Source organism: Anarhichas minor, unplaced genomic scaffold (assembly GCF_050575085.1).
Source record: "Anarhichas minor isolate MPS153535 unplaced genomic scaffold, ASM5057508v1 ptg000033l, whole genome shotgun sequence".
Classification (NCBI taxonomy): domain Eukaryota; kingdom Metazoa; phylum Chordata; class Actinopteri; order Perciformes; family Anarhichadidae; genus Anarhichas; species Anarhichas minor.
This window is the reverse complement of record NW_027466479.1, coordinates 9476854-9496127: the sequence shown is the minus strand read 5'-3', so window position 1 is coordinate 9496127 and position 19274 is coordinate 9476854. Positions and strand designations below refer to the sequence as shown.

Sequence of the window (19274 nt, the reverse complement as noted above, 5' to 3'; positions counted from 1 at the left end):
TTGACAGTATTTAAATGAATACATTCAAGACATGCAGAACTAAGACACAGAATGCAAAACCTGCATTTATACTGTTGGACTTATATTTCTGTGAACTGCAGGACGGTCCAGAAATATCTTCCTATTCTGCTCCGATCTGACAGCATAGGTGGTGCGTGTAAAACCGGTCAGTGTTGCATCTGCTTGGTAGTATCTGTAATTACAACCAGATTCTCAAAATGAATGCCTCATACCTTTAGACATCATCTCCCAAATCTAGTCATACCTACCGGTTTGACTCCTACACATGTTAGAATCAGCTTTGAAGACCAGTGTAACGTAGGCTTTTTAACACCAAGCTTTATTTAGTTAAAAAAAATAAACAAAAACAAACCACATTTTTCTCATCAGTTATGGAAGAGGAAGATCCATAATTTCTCTTTCTTACATGAGGCAGGTGTGATCTCTGGGTCCCGATCACAAATATGTACATTAGAAAAACCAAGTACAAAACTACGTTTGTCAGGATGAGGAAGTTTTCGCACGACAAGTATCCCAATGACTGTGATGACGACTTCACAGTGGACTGCAGACGACGAGATGAGGACACAGAACTGGGATTTTTCATAACAGTGGGTTTAATCTAAAAGTCCCATTTTACGGCATCATTCCCGCTGTTCCATCTTGACTTTCGGGGGCTTGAGGAAGGACCTGTTCTTTTTTTCCTTGCTCTTTTTGCCTTTGGCCTGGAAGCTCCTCCAACTGTCCACACGCCCATCTCTCGTTTCCTGACAAAATGTGTTGCCAAAAAATGGTCATTTAAGGAATGCCAAAAGCAATCATGTTTCACTTTAAACGTAGCCACAGTTACAAGAACGCACCTCAAAGTTTTTCTGCCATTCTCTGTCCCGCTTTGCTTTCTCTGCCGTCTCGATTTCTTCCTCTCTCGCCCGTTTCCTGGTAAATGAAGAGAAAAAAAGAAAAGAATAAACTAGAGTTTCCGCCAGCACCAACCAGTTAAGTAGCAGTTTAAATGAATGTCTGTCTAAAATGCCATTACTTCATCATTTACCCCTTAACGAGACATTTGTGTTAAATTGTTGAATTATGGCCAAAAACGTGTTTCATGACGTCAGGACCTTCAGGACCTTTGACCCAATAATCGAATCGATTCATTCTCGAGTCCAAGTGGATGTTTGTGCCAAATTTTAAGAAATTGCCTCCAGGCCAGAGGTATCTCGTTCGCACGAATTCTACGTACGCACAAACGGACAAACGGAAAACATAATGCTTCCGACCACAGCTGTAAGGGTTAAAAAAAACAAACAAAAAAAAAAACTCATGACGTTCTGAATAACGTGCTTTTCTGTTTCAATAGTGAAGTCTGTGACGGCATTTTGATCAGATATTAGAGTCACAATTTACATGATTCAGACAGATTAAATCCTAAAGGACAAGAAACAGGTTGTAAACATACTGCGTGTGTTATTTACCTTTCGTGCATGTCCTTTGCTTCCCTTTCCTTCCTCTTGATTTCAAGCTCTGCGAACAGCTTCATGGTCTGTTTGTACACAGCCTGCTTAAACTGGAAAAGGACAAGTTAAGTCTTATAAAACCCTTATTTAGTAGCATGACAAATATTTGCTATATTACCATTGTGAAAATCCTATTAGTCTAAAATAATCCACTGATAAAAATACACGATGCTTTAATAGTTTGACCGCTATAACCAGTTGCATGTCCAATAAAACCAATTACTATCTTGACTGAAATGATGTCCAATAGATATTATTTTTAAAAAAAATTAAATTTCCTTCACTTTCAATTTATATTCAACACTAATGTCCCAGTACGTTGACTTACCATGTCAGGGTCGTCCTCCTCCACATCCAATGACTTCCCATCCTTCTTCAACTGTTTCTTTTTCTCCTTTACCTGTTGGCATCACATGTTGGCAGAATATAAAATGTTAAGACAAATACAGCTCAGGAGATCCGAGTAACGTTGAATGTTTGAACGGTGAGGATAAGTGTTTAACACTCACGTTATGCTCCACATATTCCTGTCCCGCATGGACCACATCTAAGGCTCTCTTCCTCTGCTCTGGTTCCAGGAGGAGTTTGTATGCTTTGTCCACAGCTACAACAGAGAGACATTCAGGGGAAATTAAAGTTCATTTTTCCATCTACTGGCAGCAAAGGAAGGAGCTGGATGTCCTATGTTACGATGTCGATTAACATTGGGCAACATGAAACATGTTCCTCGGTTTAAAGACAGCAGATGTATATCAACAACATAAATGTAGTCAGGGATGTACCTTCAAAGGATTTCTGTGCTCTGAGTTGATCATCCTGATTTTTGTCTGGATGGACCAAAATGGACAACTGCAGAGTTAAAGGAGACCAAATATTAGGAATTAGGAAACAAAATAACATTATGGCACTATTACCAAATCAGCAGGCAAGCCAGAGGAGAATGATAAAATGTTTTGGCGTTTTTCTTTTTCACTCACCGCCCGAAATCTTTTCTTCAATTCATCATCTGTTGCCTCAGGATCAATTTGCAGCACCTGGAAATGTTGTGAACATTGTTATGTTTATTCAACAAAAGGTATATTATCCAAAGAGAGAATCTAATAATGATTATGCTAGAATCAAAATAGTTATGAGAGCAATAAGGGCTCGTACTTTCATGAGGGCTCAACAACAGCATGTTTGTCAGCTTATTGTAAACCAAATCCATCCAAAAGATCAACACGTGAGGTATTTATTTCTCCGAGACCGTTCTGGGAAATATACATGGTTGCAAAATCATGTAAGTAACAACAAAAATAAAGATTTTTGAACGATTAAGTCAAGAATTTAATTTCAATCAATATAATTTTACTGCATTGATAGTCGTTTATTAAATAAGGATTAATTAAGGATTATTATTATTATTATATAGACATGATGCTTGTTTTCCTCACATTTGATGTCATAAATCAGTACTTGAGGTTATTCGCCTATTGTTACCTTTGTGTCTAGTAACTTTGTGATCGGCATCTAACAGGCAAACTTACAAAATAATAACAAAAACTACTTTATTGGTGGCACACTTACCTCAAAAGGATTGAGGTTGAAGTAGGATGCTCCAGGTCTGAGCAGTCGTTCAATCTGCTGCTTGGAGGTTAACACGGAGTCTCTCTTCTCGATCTGCTTCACCTGTTAAAGACAATGACAACTTCCAAAATACAGCCAAAGTCAAAATGCAAAGTCCACCTGAAGCCGCACTTACTGGTGCTGCTGCTAATATCACTTTATCCCGATGATGCACTGGTTAAGCCAGCATTCAGGAGTGACATCTGATCAAAAAGCAGGTTGCTCTGCATCTTTTCTGGGAGTCAGACCTCATTCATTTGATATCCATGAAACTGTGACTAGCCAAAGCGTAACGCCAGACACTCGACCCGGCTAACGTTAGACAGAGGGCTGAAATCACCTGCCTCGAGACGCATTTTAAGTTAAGTGACTTGTGGGGGTTGAGAAAAGGAAACTAAAAGACATAGACGAGCTTTGGCGGTGTCCTTATAACCCCAGAAAGACGTGTCTGCTCACAAAACATCTCTGGGTAAACGTTAGCTCCTGATCGTTAGCTGAAGGTAATGTCTGTGAGGCCTGTTGGTGCTCAGCGCGAGAGCTGTTGCGTAACTTCAGTTGATGCACGGAGAGCGAGCGGCACTTTAAAAACACATAAACTCACATAAGATGTATCGTACCTCCGTGTAAAAGTTTTGAAACAATTCATCCGACACATTTTCGGTAGAAGGTTCTCCTCCGGCGGCCGCCATCTTCCCCCCCTGATCTACATGTGACGTTGTAGCATCACGTGACCATGCGGTCTCCTTAACGCTAATCGTCTAACAGTGCACGCTCTACTACACAGAAGACCATCTTTATGAATGCGTTTAACGTTATCGTTACTCGAAAATATTTAACTCTCGGTTTAAGCTGGGATTAATATAAACGGAAGGTTGCGTTAGAATGGCTCGTTATTTTCGTTTCATGGTGTTAAATTAAGAAAAATGCAGGATAATAAGTGTGTTGTCATGCATTTGTTATCAACTTAAACTTTACAGACGATATCAATTTGCGAGGCTTGCATTGTGTTTTCTCTGGCATAAATCTATTACTGCATTTTTTGAAAATGTAATCCGAATTTTAAGGCCCCTAACCCTGTTATACAGCTTTAAATAAACCATGATTATGCAGGAGGGGACAAGCACAGTGAACAGGATCGGTACAGGTAGACCACTGACCATTAGGTTTACATGCCCACCCACATCTCCATCTGTTTGACTGGTGAGAAACATGTTCATCATTTACTATAGGAACCACTACTGAACTTCATAATGAACTCCAAGACATTGCATTTTGAAGACCAGTAGAAGTTGTGCCAATGCTGTAGTTTTTAAATTACCAATCAGTAGGTCCATGTGAATATAATAATAAAATAAACATACATACACAAACACACATTTTTACTTGGGTAATAACATGTATTGAACAATCAGGAGCAACAGATCATTTACCTTTACATGAATACTGATTTAAACTGGATAAGGAAGGAGCAGTCTGCTGGATGGAGCTCTTGATTATGACATGTCCATCAACTGTATCCTCCTACGCTTCTGGAGTAAGTGGAAAGACATTAACCGTTAGAATAAAGGCATTTCAAGACTAATGCACTACTCTTCACACCTCTTATGAATCCCAGTTATGGTTGTTACAACTTTTGTTGAAAAATCAAATCAAAAAAAGGTTTTACGTTTACATTGATTGAGACTTGGGAAGTTTCTCCTACACATACGTAGCTCCACTAATCCAAAAATGATTCCTCACCTGTGCAGTCTGCTGAGCTGGGAACAGGGTAGCCAGTTGGTGTTCCCATGAGTACCGGACCTCAAGTGTACAGTCCAGTAAGTGTGGACCCTGTGACGACGCTGGCTCGCAGCTCGTTGAGGACGGTCTCCTGACTCGGAGCTAGAAAAGGGCCACACAGACATGTTGACAAATCTTGGGTCAAACAGCTTCCAAGCATCAACATGACCAGAGAGACAGACTGTATTGTCTTCAACATGATGTAATGCATCTGTAACTGAAAAAAAGAAGAAGCCAGACTTGTGACTCGATGCAGAGTTAATATTCTGAAAACTAACCTGAACAGAAGGAATTGGCTCTGCGAAGCAAAGAGGTGGTAACATTCTAAATCATATCAAAAAGTACAAGTAGAAACATGTTGAGACCTTCTGAGCATTAGTACAGATAATGAACAATCTTACCAATCAGTCCCTTCCATTTGTATGAACTCATTGACATGGATGGGGGCAGCTCCTTTACTGCCTAGTGACAAGAGGCAACATATAAAAGACACAGTTCTGAAGTGAGAAACTGTAAAGGAAACTCCAGCATTTGATGGCACTTCAGTACAAACCAAAATGTGCGATACAATAAGCTTTCTGATGCAACGCTGTGCTCCCTGTTTCAGTCTTACCTGTGCAATATGAACACTGTAGCACTACTACTGCCATCGTGTGGCGTTCAGGGGTACAGACATCTCTTTTGATGCACAGCCATTGTTCCAACATCAGCCAATTTGATCCGCTTTTCATTTACTATCCCGACTACTATTTAAATCAATGTCAACAACAGCTCCTCTACTTAATATATGTGTATTAATTTACACCGTTCCAGCTCAGAAAATGTCCAATAAAAGCAGCGTTGGATAAAGGAACAATGGATCTCTAGTCGTGCTCGGTGTGGAATTGGTACCTCTAGCGGCATTGGAGGGGAAATGCCCACCACCACCACCACCCTCCATTCACAGAATGTGTGCAGACAGCTGAGGTGTGGTTTTGGTGCAGTGAGCAAAGACAGGCAACAGATGTTTGCAGGGTTTTGGGGTTTATAGCGCTTACCAAATCCTTGGCTTGTATGCCTTCTGGCTGCTTAATCCAATCTAAAGGAACGGCCATTTGGCTCTAAATTAATGTTTGACTTTTCAATTGGCTTACAGGGACACATATGCAGCAGACACATGCTGGGAACACAATTAATTTGAACATTTCCAATGATTCTCGGGTGAACTTTAGTGACCCGTGTTCTTCGTATCCTGAAAAAAGAAGATCCCACTACTAAGCTTGATTCGCAGTGCAGTAAATTAGGAAGGAAACAATAAAAAGAACAAAGTATAATTATGGCTAGTGTTTCTCGAGTGATTACAAGTAGCTACAGGAGAGGAGACAGTACTCTGTGCAAGGCTAGCTCACCCTCGAGCACCGTTCAGGTGAGTTCCTCATTCTAGCGGTGCCGCTCTCATTGCTTCTCCACCTAGGCAGGTTGGAATAAGAGGACAGACACATGAAACAAAATACAATGATACCATGGTACCAAATGACAAAAACACTATTTACAGTAAACACATTCTGACAGGTGGTCGCTTGCTATGGCAGAAGGCACATTTTTTAAATTTTAACCCCTTTGGATGGTCAGATCCTTGGTGTCCTCGAAAAAGGAGAGCAGATGGTTGAGATGATGTGCAGATTCTTTTTTAGAAATTAAAAAAAATGAATTGGAAACAACTCGGCACACAAGTACAAATCCATTCAAAGTCAAATGTGTTGTAACTGTTAGGGTGTCCGTATCAGGACCATACCAGTGCAAGTGACATCTCACCATTATACAGGACTGTCCATGCCTGTAAAGTTTGTGTCAACAGGTGAACATAGTATATGCTTCAGTAAACGTCTGCCTTAATAAACACCATTCAGGTTAAAAAGGTGTAAAACAACAAACAAGGCACAGCGACTTCACACCTGTGGCAAGAATCCATGGTTTCTTCTACTCAGTTACTTCTCTTCTTGAAGCATTCTCAAATTTAACAAAAATAAATCACCCACTCGGTGTTTTCCTTTTCTTCATGAACGGTGGAGAACCGCATTTAGTGAGGGTGAGCTAACATTTACTAAAGCATACACTGTTTACCTGTGCACACAGATTTTAAAAGACAGGTACAATCTTGAGTAATTAAAAGCCAAAATTGCCAAAAGTTTGGTCCTTTAACAGTTGTTTGAATTTCTTTAATATTCACAATTTAAATTCTGAGTGCAGGAAATGACAGTAGTCTGATGTAACATGCACTGGAAATTAAAGGGTTAAAATCCTGTGTTCATCCAAACACCTTTCAAATTCTCTTGTGCAATTTCAGTCTTTTGTAATTATCCGTTGAGAATTTGACTTGGAAAAGAAGATCTTCATCCAGATACGGGAATTGATAATCAAATAGCGAATGACAACACTGAATTTGAGTATCTGACAATTGACTGATGCTCAGCTTAGTTTTATTGAAACGGAACAAACGTAAAAGTTATAAATACAAAGAACATCAGAACAAACTGCTATGGCTCTTAAGGTAAGCCAAACCAAATGCTATTGGGCAAGTTCAAAGAAAACATAGGAAGTTATGGTATCAGTTTAAAAAAAACACAATTTGTCTATCTCTAGAAATACTAGGCATACACTTTGAACATTACAAAACTTTGATTTCTTCCTTCCTGTGGATTCTTTTCTCCACCATTGCAAAAAATGAAGTATGAAGCTCTAACCATATGCATTTATTTACAAGCAAGTCCCTAAGCAACTATGAGAAACCACAAATAAAGGGAGTACAAGAAGGGGAAGGAGGAAAGGGGCACGGGGCAAAAACTTCCTGCTAGGCAATATCACTATTTAATGTCCTCTCAGACTTTTGAGAACGAATGTCCACTTTTTTTTTTTTTTTTTGTAAATGTTCATTGTTGGCTTTAAAAGAATCAGGAACAAAACGTAACAATAAAAGTGTTTTGTGTGTTTTTTTTTTTTTTTTTTTTAAAGACACATGTCTTTAACCGTAGGAGTAAGAAATGATTCACCACAACGGTTACGTTCCCTTCTTCAGCCAAAAGGCTTTCCAGCCAATCACATCGAGCCAATTCTGGGGTCTGTCCGTTTTTTCTGACATATATACAGATTTTTTTTTTCATGAGGGGTGAAGAATAAAAAGTCAATCAAAAAATTGTGGCCAATCTTTTTTTTTTTTTTTACTCTTTTTTTTTTTGTTGTTGTCACTTTGCCAAATACCTTTGGGTGCATCTACTTCCACTGCTGCCCATAAGAATCCTGTGAAAACTCCATGGTGTCATTACTGTAACCATAGTTACCAGAGTAGTCGGCCCCTTGCTGCAGGGGCTGCTGGGCGATGGGCTGGGACCCCCAGTTCTGTTGGTTGTTGGTCTGGCGGCGCTTGGAGTCAGGCTGGTTAAACACGTCTGCCTTCCTCTTTCCGCCGACGTTACCGCCACGATTGCCCCTGGCCCCACGAGGACCGCGACCCCTCTGCGGCTGGAAAGGGGATCCGCGCCCTCCTCGGCCGCCCCTCGGTCCACCGGGGGGGGGCCCTCTTTGGGCATAGCCCCCACGACCTCGTGCCGGGGGTGCTCCCCCACGAGCTCTAGGCGGAGGAGGCCCGCCCCTGCTGGGACGAGTACCACGGCCCCTCATGCTGTACACATCTTCGTAGCCGTAGTACGGGTCTTCATAGCCACCACGGTAGTCGTGATAGTCATAGCCATAGTAGTCATCATAGTAGTCATCGTATCCATAGTAATCTGGAGGATAGGCATAGCCCCCTCGGCCGCCACGACCCCTGCCTCGGCCAGGTGGCGGCATGCGTGGAGGTGGGTAGTAGTAGTAGTCGTCATACCTGCAGAGGAGAGGATAGAGTTACATTTAATGCGTTCCTTATGAGAGAAGAAGTCGGGCAGTAGACGAGTCACACGTCTCCCTCACCCTGAATTCCTGGTGGTCTGCCGAGCTGCTTGGCGCTCTTTCCTCTTCTTGTCTGGGGGCTTTGCCAAGACTATCTCAATTTCCTCTCCCCCTAGCTCCTTCCCATTCATCTCATCCATTGCCTGGACAAATAAAACAATCCATAACTGTAGCGTACATAACAATCAACAGACATGCAAAATATCTCGTCCAAAGCATGAACACACTCACCTTTACGGCAGCATCCCTTTCTTCGAAATGGACAAAAGCGTAGTCTTTCAATTTCTTCACTCGCTCCAGCTTTCCAAACTGAGAGAAGGTTTTTTCAAGGAGCTCTTCAGTCACTGCTGTGGCCAGTTTCCTTACGAAGAGCACCTTGACCTATAAGACAAAAAAAACAAACCCAAAAGGTTTGTTACCCTGACCCACTGGGGCATGCTCACATGCACCAACAGTCACTAACTGTCACAGATGTGCACCAACATGCACGCACGGCCCGTCAACACAGTAAGGAAAGCTCGGATAACAACACACACAGAGGGAGAACAACCTCATTCTCTGCTCAGTTAGACATAACTCCACCATATCTCACCATAAATAGTTGTTTGCGGCTACATTAGTGTTTAGAATGTTAAATACAGCTCAAGACATAAGACGAACCTTGGCCATCACGTCCGGGTCTGGCTCAGCCACAGGGTCGGCCCACTCAACAGTGACGGGGTTCCCCCACACCTTGACCTTGCCACTCATTAGGCGGCGGCGAGCCTGCGCTGCGGACTTGTGATCCTCGTACTCCAGGAAACAGAAGCCACGGTTTTTCTTCTTGTCATCTGGCTGGTGGTACAATATCACCTCTTGGAGACCCTCTGTGCAACACAACAATATCATCTCCAACTTCCAAAACAGTTGTCGTGTCTATCATCCTTTAATGACTGAGGATTTGTTTTAATGGGTTTCTGAGACAAATTTGTCTCTTTTGAAACTGACCTGTAACTTTTCCAAAGTCTTCCAATATGCTTTCCCTTGTCTTGTTCTTTGGAATTGATCCAACAAACAGGCGATTGTTTGCAACAGATATACACACTCCCAAGTACTTGCCAGGGCGGATTTCATGGTTATCACACTGAAAATAAAACGGGGAGGCCAAAAACTGTGAAATTCATTGTACATGAACAGTACAGTAAAGCATAAAGCAATTTGAAGCTTGAATTATTCTTGTTTTTAAAGTTACACTCCAGAGATCAAGTCAGACTCATTTCAATGTCTAGAGTAGTCCTTTAAAACTAACTCTGTTGTTATATGGTTTGAGACGCTTCTTCCAAAGTCGTGCTATTCTACTTACAAGCTTTACAGCCTTTTGTGCATCATCCTTATTGCAGTAGGTAATGAAGGCATAGCCTCTATTCTGACCAGAGAGAGGGTCCATCATTAGCCTGAGGTCCCAGATGGGACCAGCAGACTCAAAGAGCGGCACCAGCTCATCTTCATACAAATCCCTCGGGATTTTTCCGACAAACACCTGATGAAGAGGAGAGAAACAGGTGAACAAGTGTAAGGATTTGTTAAGTCCAACATGCAGCATGTTCTGCAGGACTCTGAATGTTACTGCAGCACAGACATATATATATACACACACACACATATATATATATATTTATTTTTTTTACCTCAGTTCCAATCCCTGGTTGTATTCCTTTGAACACCTCCTCAGGTGGGGGACCTCCATATTTTCTCTGCCCTGTGGTGACATCCAGGGTATATCCAGTCCGCTCCAACAGAGCCTGAAAAACACAAACACACAAAACATTAGCTGGGTTGCATGGCTGCAGAGGCATGCTTATATGACATTCGTGCACAACAAAGCTCAGTCACATGACTTTGTCTACCTTTATTTTTGCTTCATCTGGGCCCTTGGTTGACTCTTGCACTTTACTTCCTTGTTTTTCTCTCTGTCTGTAAGTCTTCATCACTCCACAAAGGAAAGCACTTTTATTCTACATTTAAAAGAAACAAACAAATGAGGTTACTTATAGTGCACACAGACATACAAAACCAATCAAATCCCAAAAAAGATGCCATTGATCCATGTGGTTACCTGTACGTGGGACAGGTCGCTCTCTTTGAATTGTTGCAGCACAGTAAGCGCTCCCTCCTCATTGAATTCACGCAGTGCATCAATGGCCCTTTCATCTAGGTCAACATACTCCACCAAGCCTACAATTACAAAGCATGTTCACCACCAGGCTCAGCTACAGAAGTGACATCTCACAGCTCCTCTTTAAATCAAAACAACTATCACCCACCTGTCTGGAAGATGTTATCTAGACTTTCGGCTACTTTCTGGGGCAGCCCAGCGTCAACGAGCGTCTGGTAGTTCTCTGTGTGTGTTGTAGTCACATCCATGGGCTCCTCTTCTTCCTTAGGAGGAGCAGAGCCACCGTTCACCTCCGCAGCATCCATCGTCCTGTAATACAGCAACGAAGAAATACAATGTATTTAGTAAACGTTGAACAAATTAATGTATTATTCTTGATAAGGACAGATCAACAAATACTGGCATTTTCATTGTCATTATCCTAAAATAAATGTGTTTAAATTAATCTTTATACAACGGCTATAAAGCGAATTGTTTTCAAACGCATGGATGTGATGTTTATTTGATGGCCCATATAACGTCACAAGCATTGTTACTGTCAATAAATAACAATAGAGGGCATTTCTAAAATCCGTAACACCTGTCTAGCAGTAATAGTATTAGTATTAGTTAAAAACACAGTTCCTGATAGATTGATGTGATAACAGCTATCGCGCGGTAACACAACACGGGCACTTAAAGAAAGCGCCAACAGCTAACGTTACCGTCCCGCCCCCCTCACATGCAGCTAGCTAACGAGGACACATTTATCTCCACATCTACATGCACAGGGTCTTATATGGCGAACGCAGCTTTCAAAAGTCAAATGCATTTAAAAGAAAAACAAATTTCAGAGCAAAATTGCTCTCAAGCATGTTTTATGTTGAGCTAACAATAACAGTGGTTAGCAGGCTAGCTGCTCATACTTTAGGCCTCATCGGGCAGAGACAGCTTTCATGCACACACACACACACACACAAACACACGCTCCGTATAAGGTGCAAACAGATAGTTAGCAAAACTCACCGGTCTAATTCGGGACACTAACAGTGGCGTGTGTTAAAATGTGGAACGATTATCTTGTCGCGCGTACAAAAAATTGTCCTATATGAATAATACGTTTTAGTCTAAACCACGAGACAAATTTCCAGACAGCTATGGTCTCGTCGTCGGCTCGCCCGAACAACGCAACCGCTTAGCAAACATCGCGAGATGTGAACAATACCGCGCTGAGGGGCGGGTGTGTTCGTTTTGACTCATTGTTTACACACAGTGCTCGAGTCTGACTCATGTGGCTTTATGTTGAGCACGTAGCTGATCCCAATACAAATACAATCCCAATCTTAACGGCTACACAAACACATCTTACAAAATGTATGAGACATACGCTTACTTTAAAGATGCATCCCAGCTAGGTGGCTGCCACATTCAACGTGAGCGGGAAGCGCGGTGATTCAAAGCGAGCGCCTCATCAACTACATATATGCAGTCTATGTACAGGTCCAGCCTAATTATTCTAACAACTAGAGCTACTCAAACCCCAATACACAACTGACATTTGACGATAATCAAGAGTTATACAAAGATGCACAGACATGTTCAAAAGTCTTCATGAAATATCAAAAATTAAGGGCTTTATTGGTTTATTGATATTCATGATGTCAGTATGAAGTGTCATACAGGACCTGCCTTGACAAGCAGTAAATAAATCAATATTGGATTATGATTGACTTGTCAATCAGATGGTCGGAAGGAGAAATTACAACAGGCTTCCCAGCTTTAGTCATCATGTTTCAGCTTTCTGATTTTGCCCTCGTGACGGTCAATCTCCTTTTGTAGGCGCTCAATCTCCTTTTTGTGGTGCTCAATCTCCTCCACATGATGCTTCCTCAGCGCCTCCGTCTGCTCCCTCTCCTTCTGCCTGCAGGTGGAAACACAGTGATGAAAAACTCGGTTCAAAACATGTGGAACCTGTGGTTACCATCTTACTACTAATATAATGGCATGCTTTTCACCAGTGGCAATTTTAGACTCTGGGGGGCTCTATCGAGGCTGGGTGTTTTTAAATGGTAAATTAAGTTGCATTATTGAGCACTTTTCTAGTCTTCTGGCCACTTCATTCACACAGCCGAGGATGTCATACAAGGTGCCACCTACACATCAGATTTTAATCTCATCATTAAAACACCGATGGTGCAGAACAACGCTTGGAGCAATTTAAGGTGCAGTGTCTTGCCCAAGGACACTTCAACATGGGGACTGGAGGAGACAGGGATTGATTAGTAAATGACCTGCTCTACCTGCTGAGCAACATCCGTGTATGTGTACGATAAAGTTGTATGTATGACAGTTACAAGTAGCTATCTGACTGTCCTAAAGGTATCCAGCTGTCATACACTGTACAGTAGCCTAAAAGCGCTGGTGCACTGTATAGAGCCTTTATGGGAGGTTTAAGGGGGTTTATAGTTGTCATTACAAAACATTACAATGAGTGGCCATCGGGGAACCCTTTTTTTGGGGGGCCCCAAACCTTTACCTGGTTAGCCTCTCCTGACGGTGCGCCCCTGTTACTTACCTGAAGTACCGCTCCTCCTCTGCCACTTCTCGCTTTCCAAATGCACCGCCTGCCGCCCTCACAGCGCCTCCTCCGCCTCCACCTTTGCCTGCGCCCTTGCCCAATTCGCCAAGCTGGAATAAGCAGAATGAATCCTCACATTTCACATACAAGTCACCGCCCGCCACCATCAGTGTATGAATGCGTGTTTGAACAAGTGAATGAGAGGCAAAGTGTAAAGCAATAAGGTGGAAAGCTGTCACATAAATACAGTCCATTTACCAAACATATTTAACAAATTAGAACATATAAAAAAGGTATTTCTCCTGTTCGCTCATTGAGTAAACCTAAAACAATCAATGCATTTATTGTTGTAAAAAGGTTGTGTCTCTTTGTTAGTTGCTTCAGTAAACTCATTCATTTATCTGGATGCATGGTATTGTTTCTATCGGCTCATACTGACAATAAAACAATTTAATGACAGTCTGAACTTCTTTATCTGTTAAGGAAATATATCTTATAAATGAGAAGTTTGACTCTTTATTATGCAATTAAAACAATCTCTGCAACAGCACAGGAAACAACTCCATCGCTCTTATTTAATGTCTTATTAATTCATTGCGTGTTTACGCTGCCTGTGCTGAAGGTTACAAACCTATAACCGATAGTTAACCTATTCATTGGTCGGCGCGAGACACTTTGTTTGCTCCTCGTTCAGATAGGACTGTGTATGAATACAGCCAGCAGACCGTGACGGGGATTTTTCATAATTTACCAGTTACCAGTAACACAGAAGCTTTCTTTTTTTTTTGTTGAGAATGATGATTAACAACGTTTCTAACGCTACATTGCATTCAATGCAACATGCCGCAGTCCCGACGTGCATACGCAGAAAAGTCATCAATGACCCCGTCGATCCCTGACAGCTCACGTCAACAACTAGCTCTCCGGGCTAACTTCGTCCCACACCAACAACTTTACTGGCATTAGCAAGCTAACGCTAACATTCAAGAAGTCATCTGACACCAGTTCACCACATTTGGACGTTGTGTTACCTGATCAGACGCCATTCTAATCTGAGAGGCGACGCATCTCCTTATGTTTGTTCTAAGAAGAAACCTTGACATTGTGCTGATATTATTATTCGCAGCTGCAGCAGGGCAGAGACCACTGTGGTGTTTCTTCCGTCCGAGCTCGAAATGCGGAAATGTTAAATAGACGTCTCCCGTGGGTGTGGAAAGCATGGATTTATAGATGAAGACTCCGCCCGCCTGTTGCTGCCGCCAGGCGGCGAGGGGTGAGAACAGCAGGAGTTATGTGCGGTGGGCTCTGCACAAAGATATACTGTGTAGGCTACACTTGAAATTTGCAGCTGGGATCATGCAGCAGCACTTGCCAACACGCAATAAACTGCCAACTAGTTAAATGTAATATATTAAACCTCACGCTCATGCAGATTAGACACAATTATATTTGTAAATGATCTTTGTTATATTGTCACATGCTAGTAAATAGATTTTTTTTTCTTTGAAATACAACATTCATACTTAAGTAAAATGTCCATACTCATTTATTGTTGGAAAATGAATTATTTTGAATGATTTGCCCAAAGAATAAAAATCATATTTTTACATGTTCAACTGACCTGCTCTGCACTGACTTAAATGCTCTCTGGCTATCACAAGCAATTCACCTTTTCAACCAATGAATCCCGTTTAAAAACCTAGCAGCATAAACAGATCTTCAAAACAGGTCTAAAGTCCAAGACAGATAAGTGTGGCGCCATGCAAACAGTAGGAAAACAAGCACACGCCCATAGGCTTTCACTGATTTAAAAGCCCGTCTTATACAGAACATTACCTAAGCTTTCTAACAATACATAACACAAAAAAATTATAGTAATTTTTATCTTTTTATCACTCCCAAAAAGCTGCACAGACCTATCTAATTAATTTCATGCTCATATATTCTGTCTGCAGACCTGTGACATCGTTGTGTTGTGGGCTTATTACTTAAAAGGATAAGACCCGGTGCTCATCTGTGGAGTGCTGGATGAGGCACACTCAGCAGCACAAAGAGAAGCTTTGCACAGTAAAGAGAGGTCAGTGGGTGTTTAGTACAGATGAGTCATAATGGAGTCCCATTGAAAAAGAGTCCTCCCTGCTAGACAATGCACAGCCCAGCACAGTGTCGTACGAGCTCACCTTTGGTGCCTGACACTCCCCTTTCATCGTCTGAATCCTTCAGAGCTGATGGTCAATGAGCAAATGTAGGAGGGGTGCTTTTGTGATGACGTGTTGCGTCCTGTCAAGCTGTTTGAATTCGGCAATGACCATGATGATCCGGAAGCTCCAGTGAAAAGAGAAGCATATACTTGTTGAGCAACTGTGTTCTGCCATGCAACAGCCTTAAATAACATGCAGGTGCACAAAAGAGTAAGGACAGGGTCAATGAGAAAACACTTGCTTTTCCAGGTTAGATTTCAACATTAAAGATACATTTTGGACATTACCTTACATGTTGCACATCAGTAAGAGAAAACTGCACAAGAGAGGTAGTAACACCCTTGCAACAAATGGTGGCAGTATACTCTCGTACAGAGGGAGACCATCCGCTTTTGCAGAGAATATGTGATAAGCTTCATATAGCGTTCATGTATAACAATTCCCTCTTCACTTGTAATGGATGTGCTGCACTCATTTTGTTTCACATAGAACATTGAATATATATGTATCAAAATAACAGAGGTTGCTGCATTAGAAAACAAAATTACAGATACATCTTTCAAAAAGGAAAATACGAATAACGAGGGCTGCATCCTTGATCCTAAACTGATTGACACTTATATTATTCCCATTTGAATAAATTTTAATGTAAAATTACACCTGAGTATACAATTAATTCTTCTTGAATAGAACCCAAAGTCAATTTGTCGTGTCTGGGAGAAAATATCAGCTAACACACGAAGGCCAACTGAACTTTGAAGGGACTTTTTTTGTGTGTGGCCGTGCACGTTTGGGCATGTTTTTCTATGGTCATGTATGGACATTAGGCTATTCACCGGATTCGCAGGCAGCCTTGCAATAATTAACAGTGAATTGACTCATTTAGTAAACTGATTACAAGGTGTTTAAAGTGAGTTAAACAGACAACCAGTTCTTTTGAAAGTTAAGGTGGCCGACATCACTTTTTCCCCAACTTGGCAGCACAGACTCAGACTGCTCCCTAAAAGTGCTGCTGTAGCATTTACTAATAGATTTAGCTTTGCATCTCATAACATTGATAATTAGCCACTTTGTGCAATCACAGAATTGACTGTAATAGTAAGACTCACATGTATATCAAGTTGCTCTGTTTGGCTATAATTCGGCGCTAAATGCTAGTGTCACTATGCTGACATGCTTATAGCAGGTATAATGTATACCATCTTCAACGTCTTGATTTGGCGTGTTAGCTCAGCATGCTAATATTTGCTGATTAACACTTTACGCAAAGTAGACTACACCTGGGGCTTGTAGCATTCCCTAATAGCTGCATTATAATGTTAAAGCTTGCACTCTAATTACATTGATACTTGGCCATGATGTACAATCACAGAATTTTCTGGACAAACAATTAATAAATTAAATTATAATATTCTATATTCTACAGCAATGCTTTGTGACTCTGTTACTTCAGAGCTAAATGCTAATGTCACGATGCTGGCATGCTTATAGCAGGTATAATGTTTATCATATTCACCATCTTAATTTGGTGTGTTAACTTAGCATGCTGCCGGTTGCTAAATAGCACTACACATAAAGTAGGCTATAATTGGGGCTGATGTCAACAGTCTATGGTAATTGGTCATCTTGACCTGAAAATGGCGCTATATGAAAAGTCAAGGGATTAGAAAGGTATTACCAACATCCTGAAGGGAGCATGAATATGTGTGGATTAACTGCAATTAACTGTGGACTGCTCTTGCAGACTCACTATTGTCTCTTGTGACCACATTGAGCCTCTTTGTTCCAGCTGATTTTACTGGACAAAATGTCATCCACAATTCATTATTCAAGCTGTCTGCGTTCCAGTTCAACCCCTGGGGTTAGCATATGGTCTGAAGGTAAGACTAGTGGTAATACCCTACAGAAAAAAACACCTCTCAAGAGGCTGCTGGCATTTAGCTATGACGCACAGACACAGCTGTAATCCACCATATTTGACTTCTTGTCATTCAGAGGTAAAGGAGCCACATCAGGAGGGAAAGTGTGAGAAAAAGAGAATGTGTGTGTAAGAGAGAGAGAGAGAGAGAAAGACACACCAATAGTGTTAGATATATAAGTGCTTATTTCAAATTTGTGAGTGACCGTATAAAATCAACCCCACAGTCCTTATCATTCCTGCTCCCTGTGCTGATTTCCTGAGTGGTCCGTGATCGCTTTAAATATGTATTGGCAGTCAAGAGAAACAGACAAGCCTTGCTTTCAGGTCTGTTGTGCTCCGAGAAACAAGAGTATCATTTGAGCTGAGAACATGCTGTGCCACAGCTGAAAACAATGGATGTAGCTCATCTTCAGAGCTCAAGTTTTGTTCTCCAGCAAGGATATGAAACTCACAGTTTTGTAACAAACACAGCAGGACACACAGTACCTTGTTATTAAGACTGGTCATCTCTGAGTACTTCTTTGGGGTGTAATTATGAATATTATACATTTTAAACTCATACTTTCAATGTTAATAATATGAATATAAAACCTTATAGGATTATAAGATAGTTCTTATGATATGGGAGTATGCATTACATCAACACCACGAAATAATTCAGAGTCAAGAAAACTATTTCAGTATTCTATTTAGCAGCGGTTCATATCACATGATCTTCTTTTCCCAGTTTTGTACATTCTATTTCTCTCTATACAAATCTTAAAATCAATTAATTTTGTTAAGGGACCAGAATTGATGATGTCTGATTATACAATTCCATGACAATGCTGACGAACTTGTGTGTCATGTGATTAAAAGCTCCAAAACAGCTACTAAATGGACCTTGTGACGAGAACCTGTTGCTGTTTCCAAGTGTTATTGCTGGAATCGTGGTTTGTGATACTTTTATTGTGCTCACACCTCCATGTAAATAATAGTGTATTACATAACATATACAGGCATAAAGCTGATGTTGAGTGAGCGGGTGGAACTTTAGTGACTTGCTTGTCGACAGGTTGCACTGATACTACAAAAGACATGACTGGTTCCAGAGATTTAATCCATAAACCAATCCATAACTGTCTCTCTAATTACTGATTCTGTCCAGCAGCTCAGATAAAATGTCACCTCACAATGTCATACAGGTGACATGCAGATCGCAGCATTAATACATTAAAAATACATTAAAATACCACCTATGAAATTAAAAATTGTTATTCAGGGTTAACTAAAACGATAAAATCAAGTCATCTCTTTTTCATTGTTTTTCATTTCCTCAAGTTTAATAACTATATTAACTACAGGAGATGAAAACAATTCAGAATTCAACTTTGCTGCTGCGCTCTACGCGATGATTATAATAATTTCATGTACTGCTGACAATCATTAACAGGACATTACTGCCGGTGGAAAGAAATGGCGCCTCCTCTGTCTGTTCTTTCACTTCTCTTTGGGAGTTTAAAGACCTTCTCTTCTTCGCCCGTCTTAAGGATTAGCATCTGCTGTTTCTATAGCAACAGCCTTCAATTAAGAGACAGCCAGCACCTCGCTGTTACTGCCAGCAAGGTGCTAATTGATA

The 19274-nt window shown here is 41.1% G+C and overlaps 3 protein-coding genes across 8 annotated transcripts; all 3 read right to left on the bottom strand.

Annotated features, from left to right (window-relative positions):
* Nucleotides 1–319: 319 nt before the first annotated feature.
* On the bottom strand, nt 320–3877 carry dnajc8 (DnaJ (Hsp40) homolog, subfamily C, member 8). Of its 2 annotated transcripts, none has more exons than XM_076105926.1 (9): nt 3737–3877; nt 3081–3182; nt 2492–2548; nt 2297–2363; nt 2024–2118; nt 1843–1914; nt 1473–1564; nt 861–936; nt 320–767 (listed from the first exon to the last, which is right to left on the bottom strand). In XM_076105926.1, exons 1-9 carry the CDS (start codon nt 3806–3808, stop codon nt 645–647), a joined length of 756 nt encoding a protein of 251 aa, XP_075962041.1. In that variant the 5' UTR covers nt 3809–3877; the 3' UTR covers nt 320–644. The 2 variants fall into 2 exon arrangements, with proteins under 2 accessions (XP_075962041.1, XP_075962042.1); XM_076105927.1 differs by having other exon boundaries at nt 3721–3823.
* Nucleotides 2513–12157, bottom strand: LOC142965146 (heterogeneous nuclear ribonucleoprotein R-like). Of its 5 annotated transcripts, XM_076105921.1 has the most exons (18): nt 11983–12157; nt 11126–11286; nt 10918–11036; nt 10709–10816; nt 10490–10603; nt 10165–10341; nt 9810–9945; nt 9483–9688; nt 9054–9203; nt 8844–8965; nt 8216–8757; nt 6287–6347; nt 5300–5360; nt 5177–5196; nt 4860–5000; nt 4550–4648; nt 3081–3182; nt 2513–2548 (listed from the first exon to the last, which is right to left on the bottom strand). In XM_076105921.1, exons 2-12 carry the CDS (start codon nt 11280–11282, stop codon nt 6313–6315), a joined length of 1866 nt encoding a protein of 621 aa, XP_075962036.1. In that variant the 5' UTR covers nt 11283–11286; nt 11983–12157; the 3' UTR covers nt 2513–2548; nt 3081–3182; nt 4550–4648; nt 4860–5000; nt 5177–5196; nt 5300–5360; nt 6287–6312. The 5 variants fall into 5 exon arrangements, with proteins under 5 accessions (XP_075962036.1, XP_075962035.1, XP_075962037.1 ...); XM_076105920.1 differs by having other exon boundaries at nt 4860–5196; XM_076105922.1 differs by lacking the exon at nt 5177–5196.
* A 413-nt stretch (nt 12158–12570) lies between these two features.
* Nucleotides 12571–14718, bottom strand: LOC142965150 (ATPase inhibitor, mitochondrial-like). Its single transcript, XM_076105929.1, has 3 exons — nt 14566–14718; nt 13532–13644; nt 12571–12877 (listed from the first exon to the last, which is right to left on the bottom strand). The coding sequence occupies exons 1-3, from the start codon at nt 14635–14637 to the stop codon at nt 12736–12738; spliced, it is 327 nt and encodes a 108-aa protein (XP_075962044.1). The 5' UTR covers nt 14638–14718; the 3' UTR covers nt 12571–12735.
* Between the last annotated feature and the right edge of the window lie 4556 nt (nt 14719–19274).

Excerpts from the sequence above, each read along its gene's own strand:
- LOC142965150 (XM_076105929.1), bottom strand. The coding sequence starts at position 14,637 with ATGTCAAGGTTTCTTCTTAGAACAAACATAAGGAGATGCGTCGCCTCT. Across the intron at positions 13,645-14,565 it reads TTAGAATGGCGTCTGATCAG|CTTGGCGAATTGGGCAAGGG; the intron begins GTAACACAACGT and ends TGCTTATTCCAG. Across the intron at positions 12,878-13,531 it reads GAGGAGGAGCGGTACTTCAG|GCAGAAGGAGAGGGAGCAGA; the intron begins GTAAGTAACAGG and ends TTCCACCTGCAG.
- dnajc8 (XM_076105926.1), bottom strand. The coding sequence starts at position 3,808 with ATGGCGGCCGCCGGAGGAGAACCTTCTACCGAAAATGTGTCGGATGAA. Across the intron at positions 2,364-2,491 it reads TGAAGAAAAGATTTCGGGCG|TTGTCCATTTTGGTCCATCC; the intron begins GTGAGTGAAAAA and ends TTAACTCTGCAG. Across the intron at positions 2,119-2,296 it reads AGCACAGAAATCCTTTGAAG|CTGTGGACAAAGCATACAAA; the intron begins GTACATCCCTGA and ends TCTCTGTTGTAG.
- LOC142965146 (XM_076105918.1), bottom strand. The coding sequence starts at position 11,282 with ATGGATGCTGCGGAGGTGAACGGTGGCTCTGCTCCTCCTAAGGAAGAA. Across the intron at positions 10,604-10,708 it reads CAGATGAAGCAAAAATAAAG|GCTCTGTTGGAGCGGACTGG; the intron begins GTAGACAAAGTC and ends TGTGTTTTTCAG. Across the intron at positions 10,342-10,489 it reads AACCAGGGATTGGAACTGAG|GTGTTTGTCGGAAAAATCCC; the intron begins GTAAAAAAAATA and ends CCTCTTCATCAG.